This window comes from Bombina bombina, chromosome 3, assembly GCF_027579735.1.
Source record: "Bombina bombina isolate aBomBom1 chromosome 3, aBomBom1.pri, whole genome shotgun sequence".
In the NCBI taxonomy this organism is placed as follows: domain Eukaryota; kingdom Metazoa; phylum Chordata; class Amphibia; order Anura; family Bombinatoridae; genus Bombina; species Bombina bombina.
Window position 1 is genome coordinate 441,298,158 of NC_069501.1, and position 19,701 is coordinate 441,317,858.

At 42.0% G+C, this 19,701-nt stretch overlaps 1 protein-coding gene across 1 annotated transcript in view; it reads left to right on the forward strand.

Annotated features, from left to right (window-relative positions):
* The window catches only part of LOC128652382 (centrosomal protein of 164 kDa-like), a 161,319-nt gene that overhangs the window by 101,325 nt on the left and 40,293 nt on the right, over positions 1-19,701 (forward strand). The window contains exons 25-26 of the mRNA XM_053705319.1: positions 4,942-5,130; positions 14,465-14,583. Coding sequence (XP_053561294.1) covers positions 4,942-5,130; positions 14,465-14,583 — 308 coding nt within the window. The remainder of the gene's footprint in view (positions 1-4,941; positions 5,131-14,464; positions 14,584-19,701) is intronic.

Sequence of the window (19,701 nt, forward strand, 5' to 3'; positions counted from 1 at the left end):
TAATGCTTCGCAAACCAAACCAGCTTGGAAACCGATGCAAGGCTGGAACAAGGGTAAGCAGGCCAAGAAACCTGCTGCTGCTAACAAGACAGCATGAAGGAGTAGCCCCCGATCCGGGACCGGATCTAGTAGGGGGCAGACTCTCTCTCTTCGCTCAGGCTTGGGCAAGAGATGTTCAGGATCCCTGGGCACTAGAAATAGTTTCTCAGGGTTATCTTCTGGAATTCAAGGAACTACCCCCAAGGGGAAGGTTCCACATGTCTCACTTATCCTCAAACCAAATAAAGAGACAGGCATTCTTACATTGTGTAGAAGACCTGTTAAAAATGGGAGTGATACACCCAGTTCCAACCGTGGAACAAGGAATGGGGTTTTACTCAAATCTGTTTGTGGTTCCCAAAAAAGAGGGAACTTTCAGACCAATTCTGGATTTAAAGTTCCTAAACAAATTTCTCAGAGTGCCATCGTTCAAAATGGAAACCATTCGAACGATTTTACCTACAATCCAGGAGGGTCAATTTATGACTACCGTGGATCTAAAGGATGCGTATTATATATATATACATATTCCTATCCACAAAGATCATCATCAGTTCCTAAGGTTCGCCTTTCTGGACAAACATTACCAGTTTGTGGCTCTCCCATTCAGGCTAGCCACTGCTCCAAGGATTTTCACAAAGGTACTCGGGTCCCTTCTAGCGGTTCTAAGACCAAGGGGCATTGCAGTGGCACCTTACTTGGACGACATTCTGATACAAGCGTCGTCTCTTTCAAAGGCAAAGGCTCACACAGACATCGTTCTGGCCTTTCTCAGATCTCACGGATGGAAAGTGAACATAGAAAAAAGTTCCCTGTCTCCGTCGACAAGAGTTCCTTTCTTGGGAACAATAATAGATTCTTTAGAAATTAAGATTTTCCTGACAGATGTCAGAAAGTCGAAACTTCTAAACGCTTGTCAAGTTCTTCACTCTGTTCCACGACCTTCCATAGCTCAGTGCATGGAAGTAGTAGGGTTGATGGTTGCAGCAATGGACATAGTTCCTTTTGCGCGAATTCATCTAAGACCATTACAACTGTGCATGCTGAAACAGTGGAATGGGGACTATACAGACTTGTCTCCAGTGATCAGAAGACCAGAGACTCACTCCGTTGGTGGCTAACCCAGGATCACCTGTCCCAGGGAATGAGCTTCCGCAGACCAGAGTGGGTCATCGTCACGACCGACGCCAGTCTAGTGGGCTGGGGCGCGGTCTGGGACTCCCTGAAAGCTCAGGGGCTATGGTCTTGGGAAGAGTCTCTTCTCCCGATAAACATTCTGGAACTGAGAGCGATATTCAATACTCTCAGGGCTTGGCCTCAACTATCAAAGGCCAGATTCATAAGATTCCAATCAGACAACATGACGACTGTTGCTTACATCAACCATCAGGGGGGAACAAGGAGTTCCCTGGCGATGAGAGAAGTGACCAAAATCATAAAATGGGCGGAGGATCACTCCTGCCACCTATCTGCGATCCACATCCCAGGAGTGGAAAACTGGGAGGCGGATTATCTGAGTCGTCAGACATTCCATCCGGGGGAGTGGGAACTCCACCCTGAGATATTTGCCCAGTTGACTCAATTATGGGGCATTCCAGACATGGATCTGATGGCGTCTCGTCAGAACTTCAAGGTTCCTTGCTACGGGTCCAGATCCAGGGATCCCAAGGCGACTCTAGTGGATGCATTAGTAGCACCTTGGACCTTCAACCTAGCTTATGTGTTTCCACCGTTTCCTCTCATTCCCAGGCTGGTAGCCAGGATCAATCAGGAGAGGGCCTCGGTGATCTTGATAGCTCCTGCGTGGCCACGCAGGACTTGGTATGCAGACCTGGTGAATATATCATCGGCTCCACCATGGAAGCTACCTTTGAGACAGGGTCTTCTAGTACAGGGTCCATTCGAACATCCAAATCTAGTTTCCCTCCAGCTAACGGCTTGGAAATTGAACGCTTGATTTTATCTAAGCGTGGGTTTTCTGATTCTGTAATAGATACTCTGGTACAAGCCAGAAAACCTGTAACTAGAAAAATTTACCATAAAATATGGAAAATATATATCTGTTGGTGTGAATCCAAGGGATTCTCATGGAGTAAGATCAAAATTCCTAGGATCCTTTCCTTTCTCCAAGAAGGTTTGGATAAAGGATTATCAGCGAGTTCTCTAAAGGGACAGATTTCTGCTTTATCTGTCTTGTTACACAAACGACTGGCAGCTGTGCCTGATGTTCAAGCTTTTGTTCAGGCTTTGGTCAGGATCAAGCCTGTTTACAGACCTTTGACTCCTCCCTGGAGTCTGAATTTAGTTCTTTCAGTTCTTCAAGGGGTTCCGTTTGAACCTCTACATTCCATAGATATCAAGATGTTATCTTGGAAAGTTCTGTTTTTGGTTGCTATTTCTTCTGCTAGAAGAGTTTCTGAGTTATCTGCTTTTCAGTGTAATCCGCCCTATCTGGTGTTCCATTCAGATAAGGTTGTTTTGCGTACTAAACCTGGTTTCCTTCCAAAGGTTGTTTCCAACAAGAATATTAACCAGGAAATAGTTGTGCCTTCTTTGTGTCCGAATCCAGTTTCAAAGAAGGAACGTTTGTTACACAATTTAGATGTAGTTCGTGCTTTAAAGTTCTATTTAGAAGCAACAAAGGATTTCAGACAAACGTCTTCTCTGTTTGTCGTTTATTCTGGCAAGAGGAGAGGTCAAAAAGCTACTGCTACCTCTCTTTCCTTTTGGCTGAAAAGCATCATCCGTTTGGCTTACGAGACTGCCGGACGGCAGCCTCCTGAACGCATCACAGCTCACTCTACTAGGGCTGTGGCTTCCACATGGGCCTTCAAGAACGAGGCTTCTGTTGATCAGATATGTAAGGCAGCGACTTGGTCTTCCCTGCACACTTTTGCCAAATTCTACAAATTTGATACTTTTGCTTCTTCAGAGGCTATTTTTGGGAGAAAGGTTTTGCAAGCCGTGGTGCCTTCTGTTTAGGTAACCTGATTGGCTCCCTCCCTTCATCCGTGTCCTAAAGCTTTGGTATTGGTTCCCACAAGTTATGGATGACGCCGTGGACCGGACACACCAATGTTGGAGAAAACAGAATTTATGCTTACCTGATAAATTACTTTCTCCAACGGTGTGTCCGGTCCACGGCCCGCCCTGGTTTTTTAATCAGGTTTGATGAATTTCTTTCTTTAACTACAGTCACCACGGCACCTTATGGTTTCTCTGTTTTTTTCTCCTGTCCGTCGGTCGAATGACTGGGGTGGGCGGAGCCTAGGAGGGACTATATGGACAGCTTTTGCTGTGCTCTTTGCCATTTCCTGTTGGGGAAGAGAATATTCCCTCAAGTTATGGATGACGCCGTGGACCGGACACACCGTTGGAGAAAGTAATTTATCAGGTAAGCATAAATTCTGTTTTTGTGTATTTCTGGGGTCTTTTTATTTCTTATGTATTACTGTTCTTTCCATTTGTTTTGAGTCCAGGCTCATCACTTTTTGTCTATGCCTCTATTCTTCCTATTGCCTGGCTATTTAGATACCTGCATGCCTGGGTTCTCTCCAATGCCTGTGTGCCTAGATTCCCTTCATGCCAATGTTCATTTCATTCCTTCTATGTCTCAGCTTTTTTTATCAAGAAAACAATGTAATTGGTGCTTGGGTTTGTCATTATGCAATGTGCCTTGTCTTGAGGTTCATTTTAAATGTTTAAATGCCGTTTCTTAGAATTGTGCTATGATTGCATGGGCCATTGATTTTGGGGAACTACCTGACCTTTTTCTTTTTGATTCCATCATTTTCAGCTGTATAAGGATAGCTCTGAACATCCCCAGTCACCAGTATATACAGAGGGCAATGAGGACAGATTGACTAAGTAAGCTTACTTTATTCAGCTTGTACTGAAAATGATGTAGCGGTGGACTTGTATGCTATTATTCTAGCGGCTTCCTGAAGTTTTAAAGTACACCTTTTCCTCTTTCTGTCTGTTTCCTTCATACTTTTATATCTCAGTCTCCCTCTATATGCAATGGGCAGAGGGTTGTGTAATGGCTCAGAATTGAGGGTTACTTTATATCCTTAATCATTTTAATAAGTATTTGATTTTGAATTTAACTAATTATTAATGCATCTGCAATTATTTTATATATATATATATATATATATATATACACACACAGGTGGTGAGAGTTAATGATCCATTACTCCTCAGAATTTCTCTTCCTGGCCACTATGAGGAGGCAAAGATTCTTAAGCTAATCTTGTCTTTGCTTCTGTTGGAGGAAGGTGAAGAATGATGGTGCTTCTGATCTCCTGTGAGAGGGATTCTCGGACTGATTTGAGACTCATTCTCCTCAGAGAGCTGCTGTTAGACGGAGGGATGTATTGGAATTACGGTGTAGTAGCATAATTACTACCGTGTTGAGTTAGTCATAAACCTTCCACAGGTGTCTCAGGGACTTGTCCTTAGCCTCCTCCTGTTGGGTCATCGGTATACTCCTATTCCATATACTCTGCTTTTATGTTTCGCACTGGTTTGGCTATCTACTTTATCCTGGTTAGATGTCCAGTAGTTGGGTGCCTATGGGTAAGTACATATTTTTATTTAGGTGCACTCATTTAGCCAGTTGGGCTATATAGTTTGTACTCTATTGTACTCTACAACCTGAGGATAATATTTAATATGTATTTGTTAATACCCCCGCATTAATTATGTCGGGATAGAGCATGTCGGCTCAGTGAGTTTGCACACGTCGGCTCATCTATGCATGTCAGTTTGCGTTTGTCGGCTAGTCGAGAGAGCGTGTGTCAGTTGTTGTTTTTTTACTTGTGTATGTTTTTTTTTTTTTTTGTGGTCACTTTAGTATATTTAAATCACATTGTTTACACACGTGTTCCATCTCTGTTTTAGTTTTCACTTATGGAATCTTCTGTGTCTGTCTCTGAAACTTCTTTAGAAGCTAATTCCTCTGAACACTTTACTACCAATGTAAAATGTGTTTACAGTAATCTTGATGATGTGTTGCCTCCAACTCAGCTGTGCAATCCTTGTTTAAATGTTATTATGCATTCTAATCAGACTAATGCCTTGCTTCTAAAGGTATCTGCCCTCCTATTGTTTGTTCCACACAGGGAAGTTCTACAGATTTTTCTCCAGTATTCAAGAATTTTGTACGCTCTACTGTATCCGTAATGCTGGCGGCTATGCCCTCTTCAAGTAAGTGTAAAAGATCAGTTCATGATCTTCCCTCTAAGCCTGTATTACAGAATGTTTAGGATCCGGGTTCAGCTGATTCATCTTCTGAGGGTGAGATATTATCTGATGATCAGGAGTTTGTTTTGGATCATGATTCTGAGTCATCCTCTTTTCTATTTAGGTTGAAATATTTTTTATTAAGGTTTCACATCAGATATATCATGACAAAACGGTAGACATATAAACATGACTTAGGGAAAGCCAAATACATGAGTCAAAATGATACATTTCAAACCGTCTCTAGTCCCATTTTATTTCCTTTTTTTTTATATATATAGTTTTCCTCCCCCTACGCCCTCCCCTCACCCTCCTCCCTCCTCCCTCTTTAACTCCCAAACTCATAAACTTCTTCTAACTATAAACCTTGAACCGTTCCCGTCGAGCAGTATCCATCAAAATATGCATTTGTTATTTACGTGTTATGGCATTAAAGAGTAACCTATGTCCTATAGCGTTTCAAGAATTTGTCCTACTTATTGATATTTATTCAGGGTCCAATGGATCCAAATGTTATGGAAGTTTTCTACAGTACCCTGCATCCAAGCTGCTGACTCTGACAATTTATAAATATCCTCAATCTTTTCAAGCACCTCGCTCCATTTCGGGGCTCCCACCTTCCACTTCCTAGCTATGCATACTACCTAGCTAGTAGCTGTGCATACTATGTTAATCCATCTATTCGAGGCTGAGTTTAGGGAATCTAAGTGAGTATGTAGTAGAGCTTTTGATACTGTTAGTGTAAAGGAGTCACCCAGTGTTCTCTTAATCAGCTGTTGTAGTTTATCCCAGGTTGGTTGTATTTTTGGGCATTCCCACCACATATGTAGATAAGAACCTACCTCTGCGCATCCCCTGTAACATGATCTATTGCATTCAGGAATATAATGTGAAGTCTTTAATGGAGTGAGGTACCATCTATAAGCTGTTTTGATTGAATTTTCTATCAGATCTGCTCCTGTCAGGCCTCTACTAAGCTCAAAGAAAATTTGTCTCCATTCATCAGTATTATGTGTTATGTCTAAATCATGTTCCCAACTCTCATGGAGCTTTGGTTTTGTTGTGTTTTTCACTGTTTGAATGGCTAAATATAGGTGTGTAATCATTTTTTTGTGCCTGCCTGGAGCTATTATGAGTTGCTCCAAAACAGTGTTCTTTGTGGTAGAGGAGCCCTGTCTGTATTTGTTTATGGCATGTGAGATTTGGAGGTACAAGAACCAATGTAAAGTGTCCGGGTTAATCTTATCTTTCAATTGATTAAATGTCAACATTTTCCCCCTGTCTATAAAATCTGCCACCCTGTATAGTCCCTTGTTCTCCCATTTGTTTAATTGTTTTTGGAATTCAGTCGGAAGTAATGTCCCTATTGGTTTAATAATAGTCTGTGGTGAAATTAGTTGCAATGTCTTAGTTAGTGAAGACCACAACGCCTTTGAGTCTTCAGTGATTCTTAGTTGTGCTAGCTGGCTGGCCTTTGTGTCCTTGGGGCTCCACAGCAACTCCCCTGGATCCACTAGTCCTCTAATGTCTGTCTCTATCATAGGCCACGTCATTCCCTGACAGTTTTTGCTTAGCAGTGCACATTGCGCTAGTCTTGCTGCTTGGTAATAATCTCGAAGATTTGGGACTCCCAAACCTCCTAGTTGTTTGTGTTGTTTTAAGATGTGTGCTGCTATTCTGGCTTTTTTATGTCCTCTAAGAAATAAAATAAGTTCGGCCTCTGGAGCATCTAGGTCTTTCAGTGGGATTTTGATTGGTAGGGCTCTAAATAGGTATAGCAACCTTGGTAAAATGTTCATCTTTATAGCCGATAGTCTGCCTAGCCATGAAAAGTTGTTTTTTTTCCATTTGGATAGGTCTTTCCTTATGTTCTTAAATATTGGATTATAGTTGACCTTATATAATGACTCAATTGTGTCTGTGATATATATTCCCAGGTATTTGATGTGCTTATTAGCCCACTTAAAGTCCCAGTTAGCTTCAATTAGTTTTTGTGTCTGCTTTGGTATGTGTAGGGGAAGTGCTTCACATTTTTCTGAGTTAATTTTAAAACCTGAAACCTTGGAAAACTCGTCTAGCAAGTGATAAAGGATGGGCAAAGAGCGCATAGGCTTTGTGAGAGAAAGCAGGATATCATCCGCAAACAATGTTAATTTGTATTCTCCTCTATTCAATTTGATCCCATGTATTTCTTTAGAATTTCGGATGCAGGCGGCCAGAGGTTCTACACATAAGGCGAACAACAGTGGCGAAAGTGGACACCCCTGGCGAGTACCATTTAGAATCTGTATAGCTCTTGATTGGTAGCCTGCAGCCCTAATTGTTGCAGTTGGTCGTGAATATATATTTTTAATCGCATCTATGAACCGTTTGCCAAATCCCACATGTTCCAGAGTCGCCAGCATATATCCCCAATCCACCCTGTCGAACGCCTTCTCCGCATCCAAAGATAGGAGCAGAGAAGGCGTTCTTGTAGCATTCAAATATTCCACTAGAGCTAGTGTGCGTCTTATATTATCAGGCGCTTCTCTATCTTTAATGAAGCCCACCTGATCAGGATGGATTAATGTGGGTAAATACTGCTTAAGCCTGTTTGCCAAAATTTTTGTGAGAATTTTTATGTCCTGATTTATTAGCGAAATCGGTCTGTAATTTTGTGTCAGATTAGGGTTTTTCCCTGGCTTGGGGATAACAACTATTTTAGCTTGAAGTAGCTCTGGCGGGATTGGGGAACCTTTCAATATATCGTTACAAAATTTATGTAGATGAGTGGCCAAATCAGTGTTGTATAGCTTATAATAGTCCCCTGAAAACCCATCAGGGCCAGGAGCCTTGCCTCGTTTAAGGTCTTTAATAGCTGTTGCTATTTCCTGCAAAGTTATGTCTGCCTCCAGGGAGTTTGCCTCATCTAAATTTAATTTAGGCAAGGTTGCCTTTTTTAATATTTGTTCTCTAAGTTTTACAGTCAGTGGGGAATGACAGACCTTCTTACCGTCATATAATGTTTCGTAATATTTGGCAAACTCCTCCACAATATCCTTAGGGTTAGATGTTAGTGTGCCGTCTGATTTCTGTAAGTGAGCTATAGTGAAGGACTTTGTTTTTTCTCGTAGTTTGTTGGCTAAGAACCTATCTGGCTTATTTGCATATAGGAAATAAAATGACCTTAATTTGTTTATAGCTCTCAGTGAGTTTTCAGTCAATATCCTAGCAAGTTCTTTTCTTTTGGTGGTCAGGGTAGTTAAAACTAGGGGGGACAAGGTCGCCTGATGTGATTTCTCTAGCGATTCTATTTCCGTTTGTAGGGAATCTATCGTAGACCTGATCCTTTTCATATACATAGCTTTCTCTTTAATAATCAGCCCCCTCATATATGGTTTATGGGCTGCCCAAACAATAACCGGGCTTATGGAAGGATCAACATTTAGTCTCCAGTATTCTTTTAGGTTATTCAAGACTTTGGTTTGGATATCTGGGTGTTTTAATAGTGAGGGGTCATAAGTCCAAGATTTCTGTCTATTAAAATCTGTAAATCCGTGTAACTGAACCTGTACTATGGAGTGATCAGACCACACCGACGTATGGATAGATGAGGATATTAAATTAGGTATCAAAGTTTGACTAATGTATATATAATCCAGTTTAGTATATATTTTATGAGCGGGTGAATAGTAAGTGTGGTCATTTGTTTGGCCATATAGAGTCGTCCAGGTGTCCATTATGCTGTGTGTCTCTAATTCTTCCCTAATTAACTTAGTGATAGAATTTAGTCTTTTTTGTTTGTTAGTGAGACTAGCAGTGTCAGCATCCCTACGTATCTTTAAATTAACATTAAAGTCTCCTGCCACTATCAAAAGCGTTTGAGACCATTGTGTCAGTAAGTGTGATAGCTTTTTAAAGAACTCATGTTGCCCCTCATTCGGTGCGTAAATGTTGCAAAGTGTTAATGGTGTACCTCGTATACTGCCTCTCAATATAAGATATCTTCCCTCCTTGTCTTTGATCACCTCTTCCTCTACAAATTGCACAGAATCATGTATAAGTATCGATACCCCTAAGTAGGATATTGGTTGTGTGAGAAGTGTGTCTCTTGTAGAAATATTATTTTAGATTTCATGTTTCTATACTGAGTGAGTGCCATTTTTCTCTTCACATTGGTGTTCAGACCCCTTACGTTATGTGAAATTATCTGTATTCTAGAACCCATATCAACATTTACCTTCCTCCCCCTCATACCTGCTCAGAAGTGCCTTCTGTATTAGACCCCGGGTAACTCCTGTCTTCCTCAGGCCAACTCCAGCATGGAGAAACTTTCTGTGACACTGCTCGACGGTACTTAGCATGGGAACATAAAAACAAAAATTAAACTTAAACATATTAATTTTTGACAGAAAATTGAGATACTACTGTAAAGTACTCTCTGTAGGTTTTACTAATATCTCGTTGTCTAGCTAAGCGTGCATATAAAAATCCTATTACAACATTAGGAGCTCAACATTTCAATAAACATCTTAATCAGTTCAAAGTGTCCTTGTCTCTTGCCATTACTGATATCTTTCTGGGGCATGAATCTAATTGATCAGATATCGCTTTATTGCTTCTCTGCTGTCATCAAGCCCAACCTCCAGTATTCCCACCAGTTCTCGGCATGGACCCTTCATTACTTAAATCTACCAACAGTAGGGGAGCTTTTACCTTTCCCCTATTACACCCACAGCTATCAACATTGTGAGTCTTAATGGGGCTGCTGGGCATGTTTGTTTTACCTCTAATAATTATGACCTATTCTCTCCCTTTGGGGAAGGCAAAGCAACCCTGTCAATTTAGAAAGTTATTTTCAGTCATCCAAGTCCTGTTGGGTGTTCAAGGTCTCTGCTTCCTCCTAGAGACTCTCGTCCAGCGACCATTCTGAATTGTCCCTTTTGGTAATAGTGGTCTGGCTTTGATGCTGTCTTGGGGGTTGTCTGGGAGTTCTGGACATTCTAGCTTTAGTAATTGACACAGTCCTGGTGTTCTTTAATAGTGTAAGTGGTGCCGTCATGGAGTACGTGCAGGGCAAAGGGGAATCCCCACCTATATGTGATTTGACTTTTTCTCAAGAGTTGCGTCAGCGGACGCAAGGTATATCTTCGTTGTAGGGTTTTGACACTAAGGTCTTGATAGAATTGTACAATTGAGCCTTTAAACTTGAAAGTAGGGTTTTTCCTCGCCGCCGACATAATCTCTTCTTTCTCTTGGAAGCGGAAAAGTTTCGCAATTATATCCCTCGGGGGTTCTGTCTCTTTGGGTTTAGCTCTTAGAGCTCTGTGAGCTCTTTCTAGTTGAAATTTCTCCTCTGAAGACACCCCTGTGATGGCCTGAAATAATTGCCGTAGATAGTCCCCTAAAGCAGATGGCGTAACTGATTCTGGAATGCCCTTCAGTCGTACATTACACCTCCGACTCCTGTTTTCCAGGTCTTCCAATTTATCATTCATGTCCGCCAGCTCTTGCTGATGGTCTTTTAGTTGTTGCTTGACGTTGGTAATCTCTTCCTCCCTTGTTTCTTCTTTCTCCTCCAGCGTCTCAAGTCTATTGCCCATTTCTGAAATGTCCTGTTTAATTTCTGTAAGGCTATTTGTCACTGTATTCTGTAGAGCGTCCATCTTCTCCCACATTTTGTCAAATATAGAAGCAATATCCTGTTTGGATACAAGATTCTTAATATCAGATTTGGTTATAGGTATATTGCTGCTTTCTGTAGGATTGGCTTCTGTGTCCTCATCCATCTCCTCCTCACCCATGTCAACTTCTTTTTCCAATATCTTATCTCCTTTATGAGGTTTAAAGAAGAGACTTGCTGCCGCTGACTTAGGTGTGCAGTTTGGTTTGCCTTGTCTCCTAATTGACATGATATGATTTTAGTAGTAGATGGGTTACTCGAGTGTTTTTGTGCTTCTTGTGATAAAAAGTTTGCAATGTGTCTGATGCAGATCTGTTTTGGCGCCTAAAATGCTCTGCTGTAAGTGCAGTCTTGCTAAATGAAATTTTAAGCCAATCCAGTAGTCATACTTTAGTATTGTACACACTGTGGGATCTTTTTTTTTTATTCTCCTCTCTCCTCTCTTTTAACCCTTCAGCTCCATAAGTAGTGTGACTGACTTTAATTAGCTACTGTGTGCAAAAGTCTTTTAGGTACAGAATTCAGTTTCTTTTCAAGCCTCTCCTGAGTTTTTTTCTCTGCCTAGTGACGATTCCCCTTTCTGATTGCTTTTTTTTATTTTCCAGACCCAGCACTGATCAGCTTGTACCATTAAAGGTATTTGTGGCTATTTCATGTTTATTGCTGATTTTCTATTGTCTTTTATAGTGTAAACATTACCCCCAGTCTTAAATAATATGTGCGTGTGCCGGAGCTTGTCCGGTCTCCCACGTGGTTACTCACTCATGGCGGCTCAGCTCCTTTATCCTCCTCCTCCTTCTGCTTTCCTCACTACCTGCCGTGTAGCGTGTGAGTTCTTTTCTGTACACCGGAGTGCTTTCACGCTGACCTCCGGTGTCATTAGCACTATCTCCTCTTGATTTTTTTTCGCCCGGTAGCGTTAAACTCCTGTTAGGGCTGCAACTCAGGTCTCCATTGCGCCGGGTCCGTTCTGCCTTATATTGCCGGGACTAGCGCCTGTTTAGAAGGCAGGCAGTAAGTAGTGTGGTGCTAGGTCAATACCGGAGCAGTCTGGTATACTTTTAAGGACACTCTATTGGAGTTATCATGTCAAATCTCCATTATAAAAGATCAATGCACCCAGAGCAAACACACTATGCGTCCTCCATTGTGCTTGCCCAGGCTCCGCCCCCCCTCTTTTCTATTTAAAGGGACATTGAACCCAAATTTTTTATTTTGTGATTTAGATAGAGCATGCAATTTTAAGCAACTTTCTAATTTACTCCTATTATCAATTTTTCTTCGTTCTCTTTCTAGCTTTATTTGAAAAAGAAGGCATCTAATCTTTTTTTCTTGGTTCAGTACTCTGGACAGCACTTTTTTATTGGTGGATGAATTTAACTACCAATCAGCCAGGACAACCCAGGTTGTTCACCAAAAATGGGCCGGCATTTAAACTTACATTCTTGCATTTCAAATAAAGATACCAAGAGAATAAAGAAAATGTGATAATAGGAGTAAATTAGAAAGTTGCTTAAAATTTCATGCTCTATCTGAATCACGAAATTATTTTTTTGGGGTTCAGTGTCCCTTTAAGGTTGATCATATTCATTCTCGTTTAACAGAACTTTTATGTACTTTAGGTTTTCAAGATCCTTAAGTATCTGAGGACAAGTCTTTTAAACATTAAAACTACTGCTAAGTCATTTTCCTGTCTCTGAGAGAGTTTCTAAGGGTTAGTATAAGTCTGGCGGCCCTTTTAATCCTTCAGATAGGTTTAAGAAAATGTATCCTTTGCCAGCTTCTAATGTTGAGCTTTGGGAAACAGTTCCTAAGGAGGATGGGGCTATATCTACCTTGGCTATGCTTACTACCATTCCTTTGTTCTTTTAAGGATCCTATGGATAGAAAATATATGAGGGCTTTTCAGCAAGCAGGTTTTCTTTTTAGAACAGTATTTAGCATTGCCTATTTGTTTGCGTCTTCTTCTGTTTGGTTGGAGAGTCCTTCTGAGCAGTTTTTGGATGATTCTGCTAGTGAAGGTTTTCTAGACCTTTTGGGTCTACTGATGTCTGACAATGCTTTCATTTGTGATGCAGTTTTTGACAGAATTAAAGGAATAGTCTAGTCAAAATTAACCTTTCATGATTCAGATAGAGCAGGCAATTTTAAGCAACTTTCTAATTTAGTCCTATTATCAATTTTTTTCGTTCTCTTGATTTGATTTATTTGAAAAAGCAAGAATGTACGCATAGGAGCCGGCCCATTTTTGGTTCAGCACCTGGGTAGCACTTGCTGATTGGTGGCTACATTTAGCCACCATTTAGAAAGCGCTACCTAGGTTCTGAACCAAAAATGGGCCGGCTCCTAAGCTTACATTCAAATAAAGATACCAATAGAATGAAGAAAAATAATAATAGGACTAAATTAGAAAGTTGCTTAAAATTGCATGCTCTATCTGAATCATGAAAGTTTTATTTTGACTATTCCTTTAAGGTTAATTCCAAGAGTATGTCATTAGCAGTTATTTCTACAAGGAATTTGTAGTTCAAGTCCTAGTTAGCTGATATGGTTTCCAAATCCAGACTTTTGTCTTTCTTTTTAGGGACAGTTGTTTGGTACTGGGTTAGATTATATAATTTCTTCTGTGACAGGAGGCAGGGTGGATTTGATTTGCCAGATTGATTTAAGTCATGATTTAAATCACTAGTCAGTAAGACCAGTTTAAATCTATTTAAATCATGGTTTCATTTTTAGAATAATAACTTTCTAATGACACGGTGAGTCCACGGATCATCTAATTACTATTGGGAATATCACTCCTACCCAGCAGGAGGCGGCAAAGAGCACCACAGCAAAGCTGTTAAATATCACCTCCCTTCCCTCCAACCCCAGTCATTCTCTTTGTCTGCGTTAGTGTAAGGAAGTGGTAAAGTTAGGTGTTGATAAGAAGATTCTTCAAGCAAGATTTTATTATTTTTCAAGCAGTGCAAGATTGTTCTGCTTTGTCCTAGGGTGTAGCCATAGTCCATATCAGTCTCTTCAGTAGAGCAGTGGTGGCTTTCAAGCAGTGGGAACTTGTGGGGTACAATCCTCACTGCACCTCCCATGTATTTAATGCTGCCCTAATATTGAAAGCCTAAGTAAGATTACTCAGTATTTGTTTTTATCCACAGGTCCATGTGAGGGAGCTGACCTTCTCAAACCTAGTGAGCTGCCGTGCTGCCTGGCAGAAATCTAAAGGTAAGTGCTAACTTTATTTTTTTCTGGGACACATTGCAGAAAATAAAGGATGGCACTTTATAATAGATTGTGGGACAAGAGAATTCACCTATTACTTGTGGGATCGTTTTATTATGGGCAGCAATAGCAGGCACTGGGGACAAAGAGATATGGCTCAGAGGTGGTGTTTTATTCCCTGCGGCTTTGGTAATACTTTTAGACGATCAGGAGGTTATTGTAACGCCCACGATGGGCGGGGCTAGCTGAGGCGGCTTTTCTGTTGTGCGCCTTTTTTCTTTTTCATTTCCTGTGTTACAGAGCGGAGTTATAGCTGCATCACAGACACTAGCTGAATTACGGTTACCGGTCTTCATTTGCATAAAGATAGCAGTTGAGTCCAGATTTTCTAGCAGGATAATCACTGCGTTGTCAGGCAGGTAAGCACCTCAGCTAAGCTGAGGTGTAGAGGTTGTCCGGAGTGGTTTTTGTGCTACCTTATATTTTTATTGCTGAAAAAATAAAGCAGTTTCGTTTTAAAATTTAAAGCAACAGTAACATTTTTTTGAGGTGTATTTTCTAAATAAAAGATTACTTTTGCTTATTTATTTATCCTTTTTATTGGTGAATAAAGATGGACCAAGAGGCCCTGCAAGATGTTACATGTACTTTGTTTTAATGCTAATGTGGAACCACCAACCCCTTTCTGTTCCTCATGTATTGAGAGAACTTTCCATTACAGGGATAGACTTTTTCCTTAGCCAACATTGTCTAAGGCGGATGCTGTTCAGTAGTCTTCTGACAATGTTCAAGATATGCCGCAGCTTTCTCCTCAAGCGTCCCAAAATTTAGCGTCCATACAGCCAGTGCCCTGCGCTTCCTCTATTACTCCTGGAGTTACCTTGCAAGACATCGCTTCCCTAATGTCTTCAGCGGTATCTGATGCATGGTCTGCTTTTCCCATGCTGCAGGGAAAGCGCAAGAGGAAATGTAAACAATCAGTTAAGGTTGCTGACACAGTAGTGGCTATTCCGAATGCCCTTTCCCAGAAATCTGAGGAGGAAGATACTCCGGTGGCATCTGAGCGTGAAATCTCAGACTCAGACAGTGTAATTCCTTTGGCTGATACTGAAGTTGTTTCTTTCAGGTTTAAGCTTGAACACCTCTGTTTGTTACTTAAGGAGGTTTTAGCTACCCTGGACGACTCTGACACTACTGTCGTAGTCAATCCTAAGAAGTCTAGTAAACTAAACAAGTATTTTGATATACCTTCCATGGTGGAGGTTTTTCCTGTACCAGATCGAGCTACAGAGATTATTGCTAGGGAATGGGAGAGAGCAGGTATCCCTTTTTCTCCGGCCCCTATATTTAAGAAGATGTTTCCTATAGCATACTCTATCAAGGAGTCTTGGCAGACAGTACCCAAGGTGGAAGGGGCAATTTCTACCGCTAGCTAAGAGGACCACTATACCCATAGAAGATAGTTGTTTCTTCAAGGATCCTATGGACAAGAAATTAGAGGGGTTACTCAAGAAAATGTATGTACACCAAGGTTTACAATGGCAACCTGCAGTGTGTATTGCTACTGTCACTAGTGTAGCAGCATACTGGTTTGATGCGTTGTCTGATTTTATTCAGACAGACACTCCCCTCGAAGAGATCCAGGCCTTAAGTTGGCCAATGTCAGGGTGCCAGGAATCAGACTGAGACGAGAAGTGCAAAAATAATCACACCTTTTTTTAATAGCAAAAAATAATAAAAAGTCCACAAGTCAAATAACAAGCCAGGAGTCAAAACCAGAGCTGGTAGTCAGACGAGACGAGTCAGGAGCCAAAGCGAATAGTCAGACGAGCCAGAATCAGGAACAAGGAAACCAGCAGAGTCAGGAACAAGCCAGGGATCAGGAAGGACGTCAGGCAGCCAGGTAATACACAGGAAATCTCACAAACAGGTCTGAGACAACGCAAAGGCAAAGCATACTGAACAGAGGCCCTTTAAATAATAAGTGATGATATCACAGTTCTGAGACTGCATCCTGTCTCACATGGATGATGCACACCAGTCTGGCCATAAAAGGAAGTGCAGGAAATTAGCAGTATCCCCCACAATGCACCAAGTCAGGAAGAGAGGTGAGTAAAATGGCTGCCAGCAGCACATGGCAAACACAACAGGGAAAAAACCCTGACAGCCAATTCTTTTATTACGGATGCCTCCCTACAGGTTATTAAACTAGGAGCAAACATTTCTGGTTTTGCTCTATTGGCTCGCAGAGCCTTATGGTTGAAGTCCTGGTCTGTGAATGTGTCATCTAAGTCTAAACTTTTGGCAATCCCTTACAAGGGAAAGACCTTGTTTGGGCCGGGTTTGGCTGAGATTTCCTCCCTCAGGATAAGAGGAATAAGCAGAAGGGACGTCGGATTAATTTTCGTTCCTTTCGAAACTTCAAGGGTAAGCCTTCATCTCCCTCTACAAAACAAGAACAGTCCAAGCCTTCCTGGAGGTCCAACCAGTTGTGGAACAAGGGAAAGCAAGCTAAGAAGCCAGCCAGTGACTCAAAGTTAGCATGAAGGATCTGCCCCCGATCCGGTACCGGATCTTGTGGGGGGCAGACTATCCTTCTTCGCTCAGGCTTGGGTTCGGGCTGTTCAGGATCCCTGTGCGGTGGACATCGTGTCCCAGGGATACAATCTAGAGTTCAAAACTGTCCCCCCCCTCAGGGGCAGGTTTCTTCTCTCAAGATTATCTGTAGACCAGATAAAGAGAGGCGTTCTTATACTGTGTTCAAGATCTTTCCGACCTGGGGGTGATAGTGCCTGTTCCAATGCAGGATCAGGGTCTGGGATTTTACTCCAATCTGTTCTTGGTTCCCAAAAAAGAAGGGAACCTTCAGACCAATATTAGATCTCAAAAGTCTAAACAAATTCCTCAGAGTGCCGTCCTTCAAGATGGAAACTATTTGTTCCATTATTCCCTTCGTTCAAGAGGGCCAATTTATGACAACGGTAGATTTAAAGGACGCAGGGACCATCATAAGTTCCTGAGGTTTGCATTTCTAGACCAACACTTCCAGTTTGTGGCTCTTCCATTTGGCCTTGCCACAGCTCCCAGAATTTTCTCAAAGGTTCTGGGATTCCTGTTGGCAGTGCTCCGATTGCGGGGCATTGCAGTGGCGCCTTATCTGGACGACATTCTGGTTCAGGCGCCATCCTTTCAACAAGCAAAATCCCACACGGAAATGTTATCTTTCCTGCGATCTCACGGATGGAAGGTGAATTTGGAAAAGCGTTCCTTAGTTCCAACTACAAGGGTAATTTTCTTGGGAACCATAATAGATTCCTTATCAATGAAAAATTTTCTGACAGAAGTCAGGAAATCAAAGATTTCCGATTCCTGTCTAGCGCTTCAGTCCTCTCCTCGGCCATCAGTGGCTCAATGCATGGAGGTAATCGGTCTGATGGTAGCAGCCATGGACATCATCCTGTTTGCCCCTTTCCACCTCAGACCTCTGCAGTTATGCATGCTCAGGCAGTGGAACGGAGAATATGCGGACCTGTCTCCACAAGTACATCTGGAGCAGGAGACAAGGGATTCTCTTCTTTGGTGGTTGTCTCAGGAACATCTCTCCCAGGGAACCTGCTTTCGCAGACCCACCTGGGTGATTGTGACAACGGACGCCAGCCTACTGGGATAGGGAGCAGTCTGGGGCTCTCTAAATGCTCAGGGGACATGGACTCAGTCGGAGTCTGTTTTACCCATTAACATTCTGGAGCTGAGAGCAATCTTCAATGCTCTTCTGGCCTGGCCTCAGTTGGCCTCGGCCTGGTTTATCAGGTTCCAGTCGAACAACATAACTTCGGTGGCTTACATTAACCATCAGGGGGTAACACGGAGTTCCTTGGCCATGGCCATGGTAGAGGTAGCCAAGATAATTCAGTGGGGGGGAGTCCCACAACTACTGCCTGTCGGCGATCCACATCCCAGGAGTGGACAACTGGGAGGTGGATTTTCTGAGTAGACAGATCTTTCACCCGGGGGAGTGGGAACTCCATCCGGAAATGTTTTCCAGCTTGATTCTCAAATGGGGACAGCCGGAGCTGGATCTCATGGCATCTCGGCAGAATGCCAAGCTTCCGAGGTACAGGTCAAGGTCAAGGGATTCTCAGGCGTTTGCTCTCCTCCCTCGAGTCATTGCTTGAATCAAACAGGAGAGGGTGTCGGTGATCCTCATAGCACCGGTGTGGCCTTGCAGGATCTGGTATGCATCTCTTCCACCTTGGAGACTTCCGTTGAGAAAGGACCTTCTACTTCAAGGGCCATTCCTTCATCCAAATTTAGTTTCTTTGAAGCTGACTGCTTGGAGATTGAATGCTTAATTTTATCTAAGCGTGGATTTTCAGAGTCGGTCATTGAGACCATGATTCAGACTTGTAAGCCTGTGACTAGAAAGATTTACCATAAGATATGGCGTAAATATCTGCATTGGTGTGAATCCAAAGGCTACTCTTGAAGTAGAGTTCGGATTCCTAGAATTTTGTCTATTCTCCAAGAGGATTTGGAGAAGGGTTTATCGGCAAGTTCCCTAAAGGGTCAAATATCTGCCTTATCTATTTTGTTACATTAACGTCTGGCGGATGTACCAGACGTGCAATCGTTCTGTCAAGCCTTGGTCAGAATCAGGCCTGTGTTTAAGCCGGTTACTCCTCCTTGGAGTCTTAATTTAGTTCTTAAAGTTCTTCAATAGGCTCTGTTTGAGCCTATGTATTCCCTAGATATTAAGCTGTTATCTTGGAAGGTTTTGTTTCTTGTTGCTATTTCATTTGCTCGTAGAGTTTCATAACTCTCGGCATTACAGTATGAGTCTCCTTACCTTATTTTTCATTCGGACAAGGTAGTTTTGCGTACTAAGTTAGGGTTCCTCCCTAAAGTGGTTTCAGATCAGAGCATTATCCTTGTGTCCTAACCCTTCTTCTCAGAAGGAACGTCTGCTGCACAATCTGGACGTGGTGCGTGCATTGAAATTCTATTTACAGGCGACTAAAGATTTTCGTCAGTCTTCTGCTCGGTTTGTGGTTTTCTCTGGAAAATGTAAGGGGCAGAAAGCTACGGCTATTTCTCTTTCTTTGTTGCTGAAGAGTATCATTCGCTTGGCCTATGAAACTGCTGGATAGCAGCCTCCTGAGAGAGTTACGGCTCATTCTACAAGGGCTGTTTCCTCTTCCTGGGCATTCAAAAATAAAGCTTGTTGAACAGATTTGCAAGGCTGCAACTTGGTCCTCTCTTCACACTTTTTCTAAATTCTATAAATTTGATACTTTTGCCTCGGCTGAGACTTCTTTTGGGAGAAAGGTTCTTCAAGCAGTGGTGCCTTCCGTTTAGGTTCCCTGTGTTGTCCCTCCCTATCATCTATGTCCTCTAGCTTGGTTATTGATTCCCAATAGTAATTAGATGATCCGTGCACTCACCGTGTCATTAGAAAGAAAACAAAATTTATGCTTACCTGATAAATGTATTTATTTCTTGACACAGTGAGTCCACAGACAGGGTTTTTTGTTATAAAC